Source organism: Elaeis guineensis, chromosome 1, assembly GCF_000442705.2.
Source record: "Elaeis guineensis isolate ETL-2024a chromosome 1, EG11, whole genome shotgun sequence".
Taxonomy (NCBI): Eukaryota; Viridiplantae; Streptophyta; class Magnoliopsida; order Arecales; family Arecaceae; genus Elaeis; species Elaeis guineensis.
In genome coordinates, this window is record NC_025993.2 from 113,779,896 (window position 1) to 113,798,027 (window position 18,132).

The following is an 18,132-nucleotide window of genomic DNA, read 5'->3' on the forward strand; positions in this document are numbered from 1 at the left end:
AAACAGATTCAATGGGTTTTTACTTCACGCAAGGCTAGTCAAAGAGATGAATGTATGAAATCAACTGGAAGAGAAACAAAAGGTAATGACTTCCAAAGTAATTTGCATTCAAAAGCATGACTAAAGTAACAGTCAGTAAATCTCCACCCTGGAAAATCAGGAGCAGAAAATATAGCTACATCCCATGTTATATTAGAAGTTCGAAGCATATAAGAAGTTGACTTACAGATTTAAGGGGTTGTTCCACTGGAACAATTTCAGATAGAAACTCCTGAGCAGCCTCCACCAGATTGAAAATCATTACACGTCCTTCTCTGGCATAGATATTAGCCTGATTGATAAACATCAGCGAATGAACAAGGTTTCTCAAAAGATATAAAGATGAAATGAACACATGCATTATGTTTATGAATCCAATTGCTTCAGAGACACTGATCAGTGATTTTTATCAATCTAGTTGTTTCATAGAACTCTACACAATGACCATTTATTACATTAAATCAGTATAAACAGGGAAAAGAAAAGGCTTAAGTAAAGGAATGCAGAACATTTATGATCATCTTTGAAATGTCTGCATTATTGAAGATACTAAAAGATGTGACATGTCCTAGTTATTTGCTAATAGCTTAGGAGTTTCAATTTAAGATTGCAGCTTCAACAACCAAGCCAGTCAGTTTCTAACATAAACAGTTAAAGGCATCATACCATCAAGCATTCAGCAATATAAACTAACCATTCAGGAATTTAATGACACTTCCTATCCCTAAGCATTTTTGGCACAATGTTAGGAGATAAAAGTTCTAATTTGCTAGAGTAGAATGCTTTTATGTATATGACCCTTCAGATAGATCCCAGGGAGTGGTATCGAAAAGGATTTTTGTTACTTCATATCTTTGGGGCAAATCAAATCAAGAGGCTAAGAAGTTTTGAACTTTCTATTACATATCCATTGAAATAAGTATGTATGTGTTTCCGCTTCAGCCATACAAGATGAAATTCTCATATACGGTTCTCAAAGGGGGAATTCCTTTGGATTACCTAATCTCAATAAGGTAAATGACTGGTTTGAGGAGTGTCTCAAGATTCAGGCAATTGTAGATGATATAACTAGAAAATATGTCCCTCTCATGTCAACATATTTTACTGTTTAGGGGGGATCACACTTGTTTCTTTAGTACATGTATTTCCAGGTCTTATTCCAAGCAAACACTGTTTGAAAAAACCAGGCATGTCCATTTACATGTATTACTTGTTTCAATTGTGGATGTTATAACTAGTAAACATGTTCCTCTTCATGTCAACATATTTTATTGTTTAGGAGGAATTCCAGGTCTCATTCCAAGCAAACACTTCTTGAAAAAACCAGGCATGTCCTTTTACCAATTTTTTCTAGCACAGCTATTCTGTGTGGACCATGGAACAGCCTTATGCCAGCTTTTGAGGCCCAATTTTGTGCTAATTTTGGTCCGTGCCCATCAAAATTCTCTTTCCTCCATGACCCTAACCCTCTTTCACTTGACTGACCATGCCATACCCTCTCCACCCCTCACCAACCTAGCATCAGCATAGACTCCAGATGGGGCCCAACTCATCCCTTTGTTGTTTAAACCAGCAAATTGTGAAGAGATTGTATGATGATTCCAGCATTATGGTTGATGACCTTATCTCAACTGTCTCAGGCAAGTTCCATCTGCAACCTTTGTTCTATTTTGTGTGCTCGCTGTTTTACTTCACAAGATCAATACAGAATGGAAAGTACGAGATTGTTTCCTATTATGGTGATGAAAATTATAGGGATCAATTTCAGTTTTTATTATTTTTTTATTTTATAGCCATGTATTTTGATTTTTCACACGACTTGAATATTTGAAAAAAAATGCCAATAATCAATTTGAATATTCAATGTATACCATCCATGACAAATTGATCAACCAGTCTGCCTGTCAACTGGAACTGGAGCTATTCGAGCGCTAAAACCATCTAAACTTAGCCATATTCATGTCACAAGCCAAAAAAAAAAGCAGCAGTTTATTCCAGGTCTTCAATTTATTCCAAGAAACCAACAAATGATATCTGACACAATTCCATCTTGGCATAAGATTTTGATAACCAAATAGAATCTCTCATAAGAACCTGCCGTAGTCCATATATTACATGGACTTGGGCACATGTCAGGTGTAGGTACATGCCCAAGCATCACAACTTCTCAATATCTAACAATTTCTTTTATAGAGTCATGTCCAAGTGGCATAGCACCAAACATGTTTTTTTGTCTGAATTTCTGTGATTTTATTTTTAAAAATAGAAACAAGAATAAAGATATGCAAACGGGCCCTAACTTTACTACTTAAAAAAGTAATTTTATAGTTAAATTAATTAGAGCAAACAGAATACACATGATTTTACATCTAAATAGCATAATCACATCAAATCTCATGATCTGACATTCTGAATGACTGTATAATTCATAACACAGATCTAGATCCATATTCCTAACCAATCATAATCCAAATATTAGATTGTTCAGGGATCTGTATCATAAATCATAAGATTTAACAACAACGCCTAGCTACTGCAGCATCAGTATATGAGCCAGGGGTCTAAATTTTGATATCAGTACCTATCCTAACTTGGCCTCAGTTCAGTACAGTATAGAGAAGCTCCCCACAAACCTTCTTTCAAAGTTTTTTTCATTGTTTTGTAACTTTTGTTGGTTTTATAAATTTTAAGATCTTTTTAGCCTCTTAAATAGGTTTTGAGTTGAATTTATGCAATGGTTCCAGCATAGAGGAGACCAAGTCCGTGGACTACCTCTCCTTTCTTCCTTTCCTTTCTCTCCTCTACCTTATTCTCCTTCGTATCTTTCTCTCTTTTGCTTTCCCCCATCTGAGAACCTTAGCCTTTACAAGATAAGAGAGCATCATGTTCTCTTTCTTTTACCAAGACCCACCTATCCTATTTGGTTCCGGTTGACCTAGCCATTGAATCTGTCAATCTTGGTTGGCAGCAACAAAATGGTCAGGACAACCCAATCAAGGAGAGCCCCACATCCCACGTGCATCCTAGGACCTGATCTCTCTCCAATCTTGTATGGTACCACCAATATGGATTGAAGAAGGCCAGGTACTTGATCATTGGTTTTAAACATTAAATCTCTTAGGACTCCCATTAAAAAACAAGAACTTTCTTAAATAATTTGAATAAGTCCCTTGTGCCAATCTTAGATCATCTAGGGCTCCAAAGCAAGAATGAGTAGTTGGCCTGCTCAAAACCGTAGCATATAGTGTATTGTACCTTCTTGAGACAATTATAGTCTTTGCTCCTGCGACCAACTAGCGCATATGTTAAATCACATTGGAAATGAGATAACCACCTATGTACCTACCTTAACAAAAGAAAAAAGATCAACTAAAAACCCTAAATATATTAGACAGATAACAAACTTTAAATGGCCCTTTAAATTGATCCAACTGAACGAGGAAAAAAACCCAAAATCTGACCACAGAACTAATTCCTCGCTGACTTCTTTGTATCTGATAACTCCCAATGCTTCAAAACCAACAAACATTTAGTTCTGAGGTGGATGAGAGAAGGAAAAAAACAGAAAGAAGGCATACAAAGAGGTCTGAAGGTGTTAGAGCAAGTGGGTAAGAATGAATCTAAGTAGGAAGATCCTGAAGGCAAAACAGTATTGGTCCAGCTTATGTATGTCCAAGAATGTCAGTTAATGCAACTAGAACTAATATTTTAAATTTTTTGGGTCTAGGATAAGGTTAAATATCTTCTATTTTGCTGTGATTTCCACACTTAAATTCAGGACTATGTTTATAGAGAGCTTCTAAGCCATACTTTAAATAGGAATCATTTAGAGATCCAAATTGGGATCTTTAGGAGAAGGTTAGATATCTTCTATTTTTCTGTGATTTCCATACTTTACTTCAGGGCTATGTTTATGGTGAGCTTTTAAGCCATACTTTGAATAGGAATATCATTTAAAGATCCAAATTTGGATCTAGGTTGTATTAAAATTTAAGAACGTATTTAACTCATAAAGATTGTGATTTGAAAAAGATTTTTTCCAATGACTCTTTACCATGAGAATTGTGATCCTATGGGATTGAAAAATTGTTATTTTAAGTATCTGGTTACTTTGCCTGGAAAATGTAAGAAAAAAGTAAGTGTCCTGGTCAATTCAGGAGTCATATTTGGTCAAGTCATATAGTGTCTTTAGCTATAAAAGGAGGACAGGCATTGGTGCAAACATAAGTTCTGATGATAAATATTGAATATATTTAAGTTTTTCCCCTCTCTATTGAGCATTGAATCTCTTCCATCTTCTCCTCTCCTTAGATTTCTCTCCGATAATCTCCATTATTCTTCCTCTCATCCACTCTTTCCTCTCTTGTTTTTTCACATCATATGGAAGAAGATCATATGAAATCTTTATCAATACATTTCAATCAGATCTCATGCTAGTGGATCAAACTTAACTGGTCAAGGGGAGGAAATCATAGCAAAAACTTAATATTTTCAAAGCCAAATATTAATTCACAGGGTCTGACCTGCAGAATAAGTAGGTTGAAATCAGCTAATGCCATGCTATTCGGATCAAGCAAATTTCAATAACATGTTCATTAAAAGGGCCAAAAAAAAAAAGATACCAAATTTTACAAGCCCAAAGTTCTGTCTGACCTGATCAAGAAGCAGAGAGATGAGTCGATCAGCATCTTTCTTTGACAAACCCTTCTCTGGCACTATCTGTAGCTTGGGACACTTATGAGGATACCCAGGTAAGCATCTGATATTTCCAATGCAAGAATTAATACTAGGAAATGCAATATGCACTTAAAAAGCAACAGTCTGACAACAGTACTCGACCTTACTAATAGAAGTGCCGAAACATTGAGATCTTCAAAGCCCATATCATTTGAGTAAGGTCTGTTTACATTTTAATCAAATTAACAATATGTTTTACTCAGAATCATCAAACTAGAACTCTATAAGAACAGCAAAATTGAAATGCAATTTCATAAGTACCTCAGATTTATAGCTAACTGAGTATAAGGAGTTTTTGAGACAACTTTCAAGTCTTCCTGAAATATTGCAGCCCTAAAAATAGGAGAAAAAATAGGTAACGCAGTCTGTCAGTAAACCCCCCCCCCTCCCCAAAAAAACTTCAGGAAAAAAAAAAAGCTGACATTACCAAACAATCAAGCAATCATTATTGAAATCACTAGGAATATTTCTTAACACCTTACTCTACAGGTTAAAAAAAAAACATAAAAAGAAATGCTAGCACGTGTGGATAGTCATTATTGAAATGGCTAGAAAGATTGCTTGACATCTTAAGCCTAGAGACCTATAAACATCACTCCTAATGTGCAAGGTCAATCAATTAGATCAATTTGAAGCCCAGGAAGGGAAATCTCCCTTGATTTTAGACAAATTAAGGCAAGTTTCAAAATTCAGATGAACTGAACAATCACACAAATTGGCTTGGTTGGGCCTTCTTGTAGGAATGCATCCCAGTCAGCACACTGTTTTTCTGTTAGTCTAGCCAAGTCAACTAGAGATTCACCCAATTGTCATATGATCTCCGTGCAGATTTCCATCTAGAGGATTAAAATATATTCTTAAACCATAAAACAATTTTTGCAAACCCAGTAACCATGTTTGTTGAAATTGGCAGTCAAGATGAGATATTGATCTTGAAGGTTTCTTTCCCCTTACTAACTGATACATTGGACTTCTATCTTCTATGGAGTCTGGTGAAATGCTAGCACTTGACATACACATTAACCCCAGCAAAAAATCACACATTTCGGCAGCAGTCCATCAGATTCGCAAATTATACTGCTGATCAGCATGGTCAGCATGGCAAGGTAAATACCATAACAGTGCATCATTGGCGTGCAGCAATGACATGACACCAGATGCATTCCATTGCTAGGCATGATGCCATGCAGTGTCAACCAAGCACTGGAATAGCATGATACATGCCATGCTGATGCCAAACTAGCACAACACCACGACAGGATACCTCAGCACTTGGTCAAATTTTTGTGAGCCTAAAGTATTTTTATTTATTCCTGGCGCATGGCCAACATGTAGGAGAAACTTTGTAGAATAAGTCACCCTAAATGAGAGTGTACAACTCAAGCTCATGCTTGATGCCACTTTGTTTTAATAGTGTGGTTGGAGCACAAGGTTTAGACCTTGAAGGCAATCCTTTTCTGCAATATGATTATAGCCCCATGAAGAAGCACAAGTATGCCGCCTCATCAAAGTGTCAGTTGTGCAATGAGAATGAGATAAGTCTAACCTAGGTGCTAGCATGCAATGCCAATATTAGCACTAGTCAAAGTTCAAACACACAAAATTGAAGGTGCCCAAACTCGACTTGAGGTGCATTATATGAGTGAGATTTGTAGCTCTGTGAACGTGGGAGATATGCAGGGCTTATGATGGTGTATTGGTGAGCACTTACATAAGACCAATGTGCTTGAAGTGTGGCAAAAAAGGACTACTTTTAGCCCCTTAATCCATGTGTACTGAGTAATGGAAAAGCTCGTAATTTTTAGAAACCAACAATCGAACCAATAAGCTTAAATATGTACAATAGAGAATAATGACTATAAAGACTTCCTAGCACTGCTGCTCAAGAACAAAGCTATGTCCTTCTCGGTTCCTTCTCCCATAGCACACAGAAGAAACAGAGATGACAGAATTACTAACAATGTAGTCAGAAAATTGATAATAAGGCAAAATTGCAAAGAAAAATGGTGGATTCCAAGTAACATGAGCTTCAAACCATTTGCAATGTAGAAGCCATTCCTGCTACGAAGGATAGTCTGCCCCTAGCAACAGGCCATGAAGGTAAGGCACCAGCTAGGGAACATGCTTACCTCCCACTCCAATGAGCGACCGTATGCAAATATCTCCCCCCATACACATAAACAATGAATTCAAACCCGGACACCCACAAGCTTCAAACCATCTGAGGTATACAATGATGCACATATCCAAGATGCTACTAGTAACATGAGCTCCTAATAGTACTAACAGTATCCTAGTGATATCTAAATATATTATAAATGTGTCACGTCTCCCTACAATTTTATCATAAATTTTAACTTTATGTGATGTTAATATGTAAGATAGTTGGGTGATGTTAATTTAAGATAGTTGGGTGATGTTAATTTGCAGAAGAAATTACTTTAAGTTGTAAAAGGAAGGATATAAGTAGTCCACATCATAGTTGCATCAATTAAAGGCTGGCACGATACATCTAGTGTGCCATATAAAGGTGACACTCGACACACAATGCCATGTAAAGATACACAAGTTTGTAACAAGATTAAGTTTTTGAATCTGGCATACTAAAATAAAAAATTTATCCATCCGTCCCATAAGATGCACCAATTTTAGTTGTTAAAATCATTTTATACAAATGTTTCAGACATATTAGTTGATTTTTAACTGATATATGCAAGGTTTTATGTCATGATACGAGGTCCCATGTGCCCCCAACAATTGACCTATGGTAAAGATGCTAAGTCAAAACAACACCTAAGTCCCATATGGTGCACCCACACCCCCCCCCCCCACCCCCCTTTTTATCGACCCATGGTAAAGATGCTAAGTCAAAACAATACCTATACCATGTGTTGAGTCAGTGGCGTATCAAGCCCCTAGACCATATAGGTTTGCCATTGGTATGATAATGTACATCCAACACAGACCGGCAGGGTCCCATATGTAAAACCTTGGATATATGCATATCAAGATATCTACAATTATAAAAAAAAATACCTATCTTGATTGCTTTTTAGTATAATTATTGCATAGCATCAAATAGAAAATAATGTTAGGTAATTAAAATGGAACAAATAACAACATAGAAAGTAAAAAATCAAGGGAAAAACTACAGGACATACAAAATATTTATGCACTTTTAGTTTTAGGTGTTGTAAACTTACTGCCAATATCGAGGGAAGCTTGGGATCTTGATAGTACCATGGGACACTTATCCACTAGAGGCTATCATAATGTATAATCTTTTGTCTGGTTTTAATTTTTGAATGACTATTTAGCTTCTTATCAGGGTTTTAAATCCCATGGGATGAGGGTGTCCTAGTTTCTAAATGGAATAGGACATCCTACAATCCCATCCTGTCCCAATGACAATCCTGGTCAAGAGTGCCATACCCTCCATCTCACTCCCCTTCTTCTTTCCTTCCCTTTACATTTTTTTCTTTTCTTTTCTTCTTTCTTTCCTTTTTTTTTCCTTCTTTCCTTCCTTTTCCCTATACCTTCCTTTCTTTCCCTTTTTCTTCTTTTTTTTCTTATCACTTCCTTCTTCTTCATTCCTTCTTTCCTTTTTCTTCTTCTTTCCTCATTTTTTTCATTTTCTTTATCTTTCCTTTCTTTCTTTCTTCTTTTCCTTTCCCCACATGGATCAGTTTCAAAGTCCCAACCTTGTCCTGATCTCTTCTTGCAGGAACAAGACAAGATGATCAGGATGCCCCTCATCCCGCTAAGACTTAAAACCTTGCTTCTTATTGCATTCAATATGTCTATTAGGCATTCATATTTGTTCAGAAAGAACTCCAAACAATTTGAGTTGACAAGATCTCTGCAGAAGGGTTGAGCATGAATTTAAAATGTGAAAACAGGATAGAAGACGATAGGAAAGATCAGCAACTCAAAATCGGATCTTATGCTAGGAGGTCAACAGTATGAGTCGATACGCCCTGATATCGGACCATACTAGACCCAAACCAACACGAAAACAGGGGATGAATTGGGGAGGAAAAGAAAGAGAGAAAGCGGGGGCAGGGAGAGAGGGAGAGAAGGAATAAATGATTGGCAAAGATACCTGCGGTGGCCATCAGAGGGCCGTCGAGGCCTCCTAGGCTCCGCGGTCCTCTGCGAGAGAAACTGAGAAGAAAGAGATAGAGAAAGAGGGGAAGAGAGGAAAGAGGAGGGTTGAGAAGGCGGCAGGGAGGCTGCCGGAGGGCCACTGTGGCCGTCGAGCTGCACAACCCCCTCTCCCTCCCCGCCGGCCACCACGGGGGGATTTTGGGTCATCCGATGGCCTCCCCACTGTCCTCCCCTCCCTCCTCTTCCCTCCCTTCCCCTCTCTCTCCATCTAGCTATCTTCTTGATCTCTCATGGACTGCAAAGATCCAAAGTCTGGGCAGTCCTCTAATGGCCTTGGTGGGCCACCACCGACCTTTCTCTCTTCTTCCCTCTCCTCCTCTCTCTCTCCTCTTTCCTTCTCTCTTGCTTCATTTTCGCTGCCGTTCCGAATCCATTGATCGAGCCACACTAGTTAGCCACCAATACGTTCGGCACGCCCCAAACCACCCATTTCGACGAATATGGACCATAGTGCTCACTTAATATCAGTGTACAACTGTAATATTACTCTTTTAATACACAAAGATACAAGCCAAACAACACACAGGCAAGCACCAACATATTTTACTGATAATTTCCTTGCACACCACATGTGTCATATTTGACCGTATCGATGTACACCTTAATTCCTGCCACAATCCACATTTTGAATTGCAATGAGCATAGGCACCACAAATGATTTATGATTCTAAATTCTAGAAATATGACATGAATAACATGATAACCTCACTGGGCTAACACGTGCAGCTGTAAAATGTGATACGTTGGTCCCTGCTTCAGAAAATCAATTCGGGCTTCAGTTTCCACCAGCCAAACTAGAAATCAACTTTTGCACATACCCTAAATCCTTAAGAATCTAGTTGCTATTGGATTATCTTTACGTTACTGCTGCAACTCGCTCCTTTTAATGAAATACGAATAACACCAGTACCATTGGGCAACACCAATAGATGCAATCCTGTAACATTAAAACCACATCCCATCTAAATGATGTTGGCTTCATGCATCACTCTTCACCATTTCTTTCAATCACAGGTTGGATCCTCTTGCGAAAAAGGGGAAAGATGGGTTCTTTTTTCTTCAAATATGTTTATAATTCCACAAATAATCACTTAAAGCATACCAAACTTCCGAACCACTGTTCTTGGGTGGGTTCGGGTTGTATCTTTCACGCGAAAGAATGATTGTTTTTGTTTTTCGGCGTCAACCATTAGATCGCGCCTCACACGTATTTCAAAGCACTCCAATCACTTTCTTCTGTCCGCCTGCACAGATGTCAAAACGGATATTGTGCAATCCAACGGTTGATGCCGTGAGAAAAGGTGAATCATTCTTTCACGCGAAAGAACCAACCGGAACTCTCCTTGCGCATCACGGAAGATTAATAAAACAAAGTCGGGCATATCGTCATAGAAACTTACAAAGCAGTTATCTCCTCGGAAAGAAGATCCTGATCATCCCCAGAATGAGAGTGGTCCTTCGATGGAGCCCTTCCTCGGCCACCCTTATTTCTTTTCTTCTTCTTCGAGCTATGCCCCATCACTCCGAGCTCCCCCTCCCACTCCTCCCAATCCCATACAAGCCTCACCAACGATCTCCTCCTCTGACTCCCCAAAATACTCAAGCCAGGGTTTGACAAGATGTACAGAATTCCAACAAAAATTCTAAACCCTTTCGCTTTGCTTCGAAAGTCTTCGCCGGAGACACTCGCTGCTAAACCCTGCCATAATATTTGGATCAAGAACCCCGGGGAACAGGAAACCCTAGAGATAGGAGTCGAGAAGTAGTACCCCAACAATAACGGAAGGGGAAGATGCGAGAGCACGCCAAGGTTCAACAAGCGATGACGGAGGGAGGACCAGGTGGGTGAGGATGGGGCAATGGGAGATCGGAATGATCGAGGAGATGATGGATCCCTTGACGGAGAATCGGTGGGTTTCGATCGGCAAAAGAAGACGGATTGAGGAAGCGCAGCGTTGAGGGGATAGAGGGAGGGAGGAAAACGCTCGATCTTTCTGGCAGCGGCGGCGTTTTATGGGTTTTGGTCAGCGGCCTGGCACTGCAATCAGGCGGGCCCGAGATGCACGTGAAATGCATCGGACTGGAGTCCCAGTTGTGGTAATTAAGCACGCTTGGGCTGTTTCGGAAGAAATTATTAGTTGTTGGACCAACCAATAACAAACCACCGTATTATTTATTATTAAAAAAATATATATTGTTATTCAAATTTGATTGAAAATTTTGAATGAAAAAAAAAAAAATCACTGATTGATCAATTGATAATTTTATTATTTTAAATAAAAGAGATTCATTTTTTTGGATCCTGTGATGATCACTTTGGATACTGTACTAGATGGAGCTCATGAGTGACGTAAAACATAAAAAACATTTGAGAAGCATTTGCATGCTGTCACAATCTAATGGAGTTATTGCAGATGGAGAGAAAAATGAAAATAGAAAGCCTTCAATGACAGAGCGTAAAGTTGTAGGTTCATATAATATGTACACATAGACAGGTGCCTGTTGGAATGATGAAATACCAATAGTTGCAAGCGCAGAACCACTATGTCTAATAGGTCTACTATCCTCAAAAATTATACCAAAAAAAAGAAAGGAAAAGTCTAATAGATGTAATTTTAGGAATAAAAAGGAATTCTTCAAAACAAATTAAGCAATAATCATGCAAAGAAGAAAGATTTTGAAGGGACCAATATGCATTAAATCCTTCTCAATCACGACTAAATCCTTATTACTATTAACTTACAACTCTAACTGGCAGCGGATGCAGTTAAAGGCAAATTTGAACGAAGTCTTCAGTTAAACCCTTTTTTTCAGTGATGCAGACAAGTCAAACCCTTAAACATTTTCAAGGACAAGATATGCTGAAATCTTAACAAAGGTAGTGACCTAACAACTCTGATGGCAGCAGCTATCCATAATTTCAGGTTTTACCAATTTGGAGCAATGATAGTACATGTGCTTGCTGGTTGGAATGCAATTAATAAAGTATTCGAGGGGGAGCATCAGATAGTAATTAGTTTGCTAAACACTTTGCCTCCATCGGAGAAATGGAAACCTCACATTCAAAAATTTAATTATTCTTCAGATTTCTTTTTCTGAAGTAAGGAGAAGGGAGGAACCCCGCCCCACAAATACAACCAACAGTTTATTAAAAGAAAACAGAGAGAATTACAATAGATTTCAGTGTCACAATTATATAATTATATGCTGATTCCATGTGCCCCTATAACATAATGCTTCTACCACAAATCCACAGGATAACATGGAAAAAAGGAACTTGTCTCATGTACAAATCAAACTTCAAATTAATCCTTTTCTGTACATATCAATATGAGAAAAGAAAAAAAAAATCTACAAAAAGGTAGCATGGCAACATTTCAGCAAGCTCATGAAACCAATGATTCTGGACATTTATCAAATAAAATATAACAAGAAATTTGCCCTCGGTGGCATATGCAGTGTATAAGAGTGGAAACCAAGGGGTTCGTGATGTTAGGGAATCACCTCTTTCTTGTCCCCTCAGAATTTACTCACTTGAAAAAGAACTTCCAAATTTCCCCGTCTGCCAATTCGGTAACCACATGGGCACCAAAAACAGCTTCCTCATCCACGAGGGCTCTCAGCTGCCGTGCTCCAGCATTAGAACCAACAAAATTCTTCTTGGCAGCCACATACAACACTCCATATGGTGGTCTCAAGCACTGCATCAAAGAAATCCAGTCAATCTACTGCAGACAAAAGGCACCTAAGTCATTCTCTTCAGTGGCTTTAGCTCAATTTCAGATAATCATGATATTCCAATAGTCAATGTAACAAAATACCGTGGCCTTACTGAGTGAAGAATCATTTCTAATAATTCATCTAATATAATGGACCTTTTTCCTTTTAAATCAAAAATAAATTACATACAGAGAACCCAGTCTCCGAACTATTATGTTTGGTCCATTTGTACTAACAGAATCATGTTCCTAGTTTGATTTCAAACATTGATAAAGTGGCACAGGACAACAGGAAAGTTCACCAGTCTTTTTTGGGTACAGACAGGCTACTTAGTGATGTACCATGCCTCAAGTAAATTCAGCAAACGGTCCAACAGCATTTAATGTTCTTAAGATTGAAAGGCAGATAAGAAAATTAAACAACCTACCTTTGTTATGAGGGCATATAGCTTCCGCAGAGAGCTCAGTGAATATGGGATTTCAGTAATTAAAATAATATCATAACCACCATTCCCAGTGCCTGTCTCATCTGCCCTCTCCCAAGCACGGCTTCCAGAAAGCTTCCTAGATCGCCTGGTGGAAGGACCATGACAAGCGATGCTTCCATCCTGACTGCTACACCCATCTATGAAGTCATCCTCAGAGAAGCTGAGGCTTGTCCCTGGTGCTAGCTCAAACCCATCCATCTGCATCACAGAGAGGACCATATGGAGCTCCTCCCAGTCCCCAGCATAGAAATGGACGTCAGGAGACAATTGCTGCCGAGATGGGGTGAGTGGACTCTCTGGTTGGCGGCTCTGCCTGTCCCGAGCATGCTCAAGATTTGCCAGGACATTGGGAATGGTCGTGCATCTTATAGTTTCTGCATTTGGATCCTGAAAATGCACTGTGGAAGCACCCTGTGAAAGGTCTCAAAAAGCGACAAAAATATAAGTTTCATGCAACAATAAAATGTGAGTAAGACATGCTTTGGTAACAAAAAAAATCCAAGGATCAGTCAAATGCCAATAACAAACTATCCCATTTAAACAGCTAACGTTAGTTTTATTAAAATTGAACACTCTAGAATGCAGCATAAGCTTCTAATCATTTGGATAAGGCATACCTTCAGGAAAGCAAAAATCCCAGCCAGGCCATACCCACAACCAAGCTGCAGCAATCAGCAAAATAAAATGATTTTAGAGACAGCAAATATGACTTGACAAGTTACATGATAAAATAAGGAGCAAACATTCTTTACAGAAAAGAACATTTTCACATATTGAATTCTGCTATTTAGGAAGAGGAGGGCTAACATGTACAGGAAACCAAATAAATTCACAGTAGTTTTCATGAGCTCCAGAAGAAAAACTTTCCATTTGAAGTGCAGCTTTGGATAGCAGTTCAGCACTGAAAATCAATAGCACACAGACAAACATATGAAGAAAACAAACAAACGAGAAAAAAAAGGTCAACGAGAATGATGTGACTATTGAGAACTAATGTGCTTTATATCTGGGAGTTCAACCAGTAATATAGTTTCCTACTATCTTGAGGAAATTAGGTTGAAAATGCTTACCAGCTTGGTTCTCAGGAATTTCTACAGCAATCAGCAAGAATAAACTATGAGTGAAGAGGAAGCATCAACCTATGGTTTTATTGGCTGTTGGAAAATATCAGGATTTCAGCAGCAGATTTAAGGACAAAATATCTACTAAAAGGTATCCTTTTACACATTACAATAATATTTCTAAATTAGAGAATTTGTGATCAAGTATTATAATGGTCTCTAATTAAGAAACATGTGCTAGAGGTCTTTCCTGTGAACATCAAAAGCACATTCAAGGCAGTAATAAAAGATAAGATGCCAAGGACATGATTACATTTACTTTTGAGATGACAAATAGAACCAAGGAAAATTAAAATTATGGACAGATTGTCCCTTTTTTTTTCCCTTGAGAAATATGCTGGAAATGTGCCGCCATAGGTGTTTAAACCCCAGAACTCCCACAAGGGCAAGCCCTCAGGAAAGGGGTGCAACCAAGTTAACAGATGTTGGCTAATTATGGGGACTTGGGGAGAATCTCTTCATGGTAAAATTTTTAAAAAGGTCTTTAAAAATACTTCCAGATATTTCAATGCAAGTCTTCTTTGGTCTGTCCCACCATTTTTTAAAGCTGTTCAAAGTTCAAACTGGATTTAGGTAATAGATGATGGAAATACAGATGGTAGATCAAGTGGATATGGATTAAGAAGGGTAGAATATGCATCAATTGTAGCAATCAAAGAGAGATCCAGTTAAGATTTCCTCTGCAAAGACATATACATATGTTACTCTTGCTTCTTTTTTTTGGGTGGGGGTGTGGGATTTGGTAAGAAGCATAAATACTATACAAAAATTTAAAAGAAATAAAAAAGATGGAATCAACAAGTACAAAATTGGAAGAACTTTTTGAAAGCAGCAGCTACCTCTAGAATCTGTTTGCCCCTGAAACTCAACTGCCCGTCACGGATCTCATGCTTAAGTGTATTTACGAGATCAATTGAACTCTCCCAGGCTTTCAGAGATCCTGAAAGACCAGAAGTTACAATTTAGAAAGTAACTATTTCTTCTGCACCAAATTATTTATATATACAAACCACACAAAGTGATCCACAGCTTTGGTGCACTCACCATCAGGTTTTGACAATATCATCTCCAAACTGGAAAATCCAATCATGTCTGCTACACTAACTCTTCCCTAAAATACAAATTAAAAACAAACAAAAGGATTAATTCTACAAGCACCTGTACAAATTGATTGCAAATTCTGAAATACTACCACATGATTAAATGTTCCATCACTTTTCTTCCAAGTAGCCAGACAGGTGATCCATCACGTTTAGTACAGATAATGAAAAAAAGCTGGCATAGTTTCCCAATGGCAAATTGACCCTTAATGATGGATATAATTCAATGTCTGATATAAATATCACAAGTAGAATTTCAACAAACCATTGTACAGCATGTACCTTGAAAATTTTGAGACCTTGCAAATCAACATTCTCTCCAGCATACTTGTAAGGGTGAGCATTCTGTTAGAAGGACAAGAAACATTTACATTGTTATGGAAAGGATACAAAATAGTCACCTTTAATACAAAAGAAACAACAGCGGAAGTTCACCTACAGATCACGGGCAACCAAATTGGCAATGAGATTAATCATAAAGGGATGGCGATACCTTTGAAGGAAGAATCTCAACAGCTGGTGAAGGAAGATGCAAATCCCTTTCAGAAACTATGGAAATGCCGTGACCATTCTTGTCATGGGTCATCAATCCTGGCAAGCATTGCGCAAGCAGTGATGGTGCCCGCATTTTCTACTGATATTGCCACCAAATTAAAGTCCCAAATTAATGAACGCATGAGCCACCAAAATAAATTAGGATCCTTACAGTTCAAACATGCCTAAAACAAATAGATCTCTTTAAATCCTTGACTTGCTCCCCGTAAACTACTAAGCCAAACTAATCAAAGAAATAAATAAATCAACACATAAGTGAAAGCAACACTAAAACCACAATCTGGAAACCTATCCAATCAAATTTCACAAATCATCTATATATTTTTAAATTCGAAGTCCCCGAATCCTAGAAATTGCTCCTCCAATGGGGGTGCAAACCAACTCAATGTCCAGGCTACACAAATAAGGGCAAACCCAACTTATAAATGAAGAAGAAATTTCAATTTTTAACACTAGAAACCATAAATAAGATCAGAATACCGAATACCGCTAGTTCCTGAATAAATACTCCATCTTTCCGATTCTCACAACAGCGAAGGCAAAAAAAAAAAAAAAAACAGTGAACGGGGAAATTCAAAATTGTACCCAGATCTCGAGAAGATAATGCAGATGCGTGATTCTCGGGAGAGGGAGATCGCTAGGCGCTTTCGATGCGATCCAATTCAAATACCAGCAGACATTGCGGCTTCAGAGAAGGAACCGGAACCCAAACCCTCACCCCTAAACCCCGCCATGGACCGCTGCTCGGCGAGTCGAAAGAGATCACGGCGACTCGGGAGTCGGGAGGAGGAGAAAATCGGCGACGAAGCTTCGTTCCCGTGTCCATGGCTTAAACCTTTACCGACGGCTCGTATTCCCATAATGCCCCTGGATCTGCCGTTAATTTCCCGCTTTTTTTTTTTTTTTTGAGTACACGTGGGAAGGGCGCGCGAGGCCTTATTTTTTTTTTTTCTTTTTCTAATTGCTTTTTCTCTGGGTCGCAATGATGCTATATATGTTGGCAATAACAAGCAAGATAGTTGATAGGTTGGACCCGGGCTTGTCATTTTTGTGTTATTTATTTATTTAGTATGAGATCAAGCTAAGGTAATTAGACAAACACGTGGTTTTATATGGGAAGTAGCTCCACCTGCATGCATGTTTCTTCTTGCTGTGCTCATTCTATCCCGTAGAAACAATGGAAGTCACGTTAACTATGATCTTTAGATGTCAAGTTTTCTCTGCTGCATAGATATCATAATCGAACTTCCAAGCATTGTCCAACAAGCCACCCAGTTAGTCTCCAGGTAGATATTGGTTGATGTGAAAGAAAAAAATAGTGTAATTCTACTGTGATAATATATGTTTGGAAATGATCTTTAGAAGCTACTACGCCAAGCGACTAGCATGTGGAGGGAGTAAAATTTTACTTATCATTGGCATCATTATGTTATGTATTAGTATCATCAAATACAAAGTATCGCTTGCTTGGTTAATCCTTAACTCTCAATGGTAGTCGGGGCTTGATGCAATACAATAGGAAGGGTGAATGACAAGCGGGGCTTATATATCATCTAACCAATTTGCAAACAGCAAATCAGCAAAGAAAACTCAACAAGGGTTTTAGCCTTTTCTTGGATTTTTTGTCGCTAATACACATCCTATTGTACGATAATATCAATTTAAATTTTATAGTTTGAATTTATTGTTAGAGTAAAATTTTTCTAACTACTGAATCGAAAAAAAATGTAGAAAACAATTGGTAGCATTCTTTTTGCTATATTGATGAATACCTATTTCTCAAATGCCATATATGAACAAAGATTACGATATGTTGTGATAGAAGTGAAAGATTGTTCAACTTTTCAACTTGATCAACGTAAAATAAGATCTCAAGTAATTATAATATTGATTGTTTGTTAGAATTGTTGAGCCCTGAAATTTTCATTTTATGCCAGAAATAAAAGATTCTGTAAACTTTCAGCTTGGTCCACGTAAACTAGGATCTCATTTAATTATGATATTGATTGTTTGTTAGAACTGTTGAGCCGTGAGATTTTAATTTAACATTGTTGTGCAGTGAGGTTACATGCTAATAACCTCACTGCACAAGAAATAGATAACATTAACTTAACAATTTTATTGTGCAGCGAGGTTACATGCTAATATATGCCAACATGGGATGCTTGTTATTATCTCTGTCTTTTTCCTGAAATATTTTTATAGG

General features: G+C 38.1%; 2 protein-coding genes across 9 annotated transcripts in view; both read right to left on the reverse strand.

The window, feature by feature from the left end:
* Positions 1-10,967, reverse strand: part of LOC105038626 (eIF-2-alpha kinase GCN2) — a 65,809-nt gene extending 54,842 nt beyond the window's left edge. For 2 of the 6 annotated variants that reach the window (XM_073260253.1, XM_073260256.1), the window contains exons 1-5: positions 8,879-10,327; positions 5,038-5,109; positions 4,879-4,938; positions 4,693-4,798; positions 227-331 (exon numbers count right to left, since the gene is read on the reverse strand). In XM_073260253.1, the coding sequence (XP_073116354.1) occupies positions 227-331; positions 4,693-4,798; positions 4,879-4,938; positions 5,038-5,109; positions 8,879-9,090 (555 nt within the window). In that variant the 5' untranslated portion in view covers positions 9,091-10,327. The other 4 variants (XM_073260262.1, XM_073260260.1, XM_073260267.1 and 1 more) reach the window with 4 other exon arrangements.
* Positions 4,879-16,739, reverse strand: LOC105038627 (uncharacterized). Of its 3 annotated transcripts, XR_003799824.2 has the most exons (10): positions 16,512-16,739; positions 15,865-16,005; positions 15,654-15,716; positions 15,316-15,382; positions 15,111-15,211; positions 13,768-13,812; positions 13,091-13,561; positions 12,448-12,644; positions 5,038-5,109; positions 4,879-4,938 (listed from the first exon to the last, which is right to left on the reverse strand). XR_003799824.2 is itself a non-coding variant. In XM_073260278.1 (8 exons), exons 2-8 carry the CDS (start codon positions 15,997-15,999, stop codon positions 12,474-12,476), a joined length of 1,053 nt encoding a protein of 350 aa, XP_073116379.1. In that variant the 5' UTR covers positions 16,000-16,002; positions 16,512-16,739; the 3' UTR covers positions 12,065-12,473. The 3 variants fall into 3 exon arrangements, 2 of the variants coding, with proteins under 2 accessions (XP_073116379.1, XP_019703934.1); XM_073260278.1 differs by lacking the exons at positions 4,879-4,938; positions 5,038-5,109 and having other exon boundaries at positions 12,065-12,644; positions 15,865-16,002; XM_019848375.3 differs by lacking the exons at positions 4,879-4,938; positions 5,038-5,109 and having other exon boundaries at positions 12,066-12,644.
* Between the last annotated feature and the right edge of the window lie 1,393 nt (positions 16,740-18,132).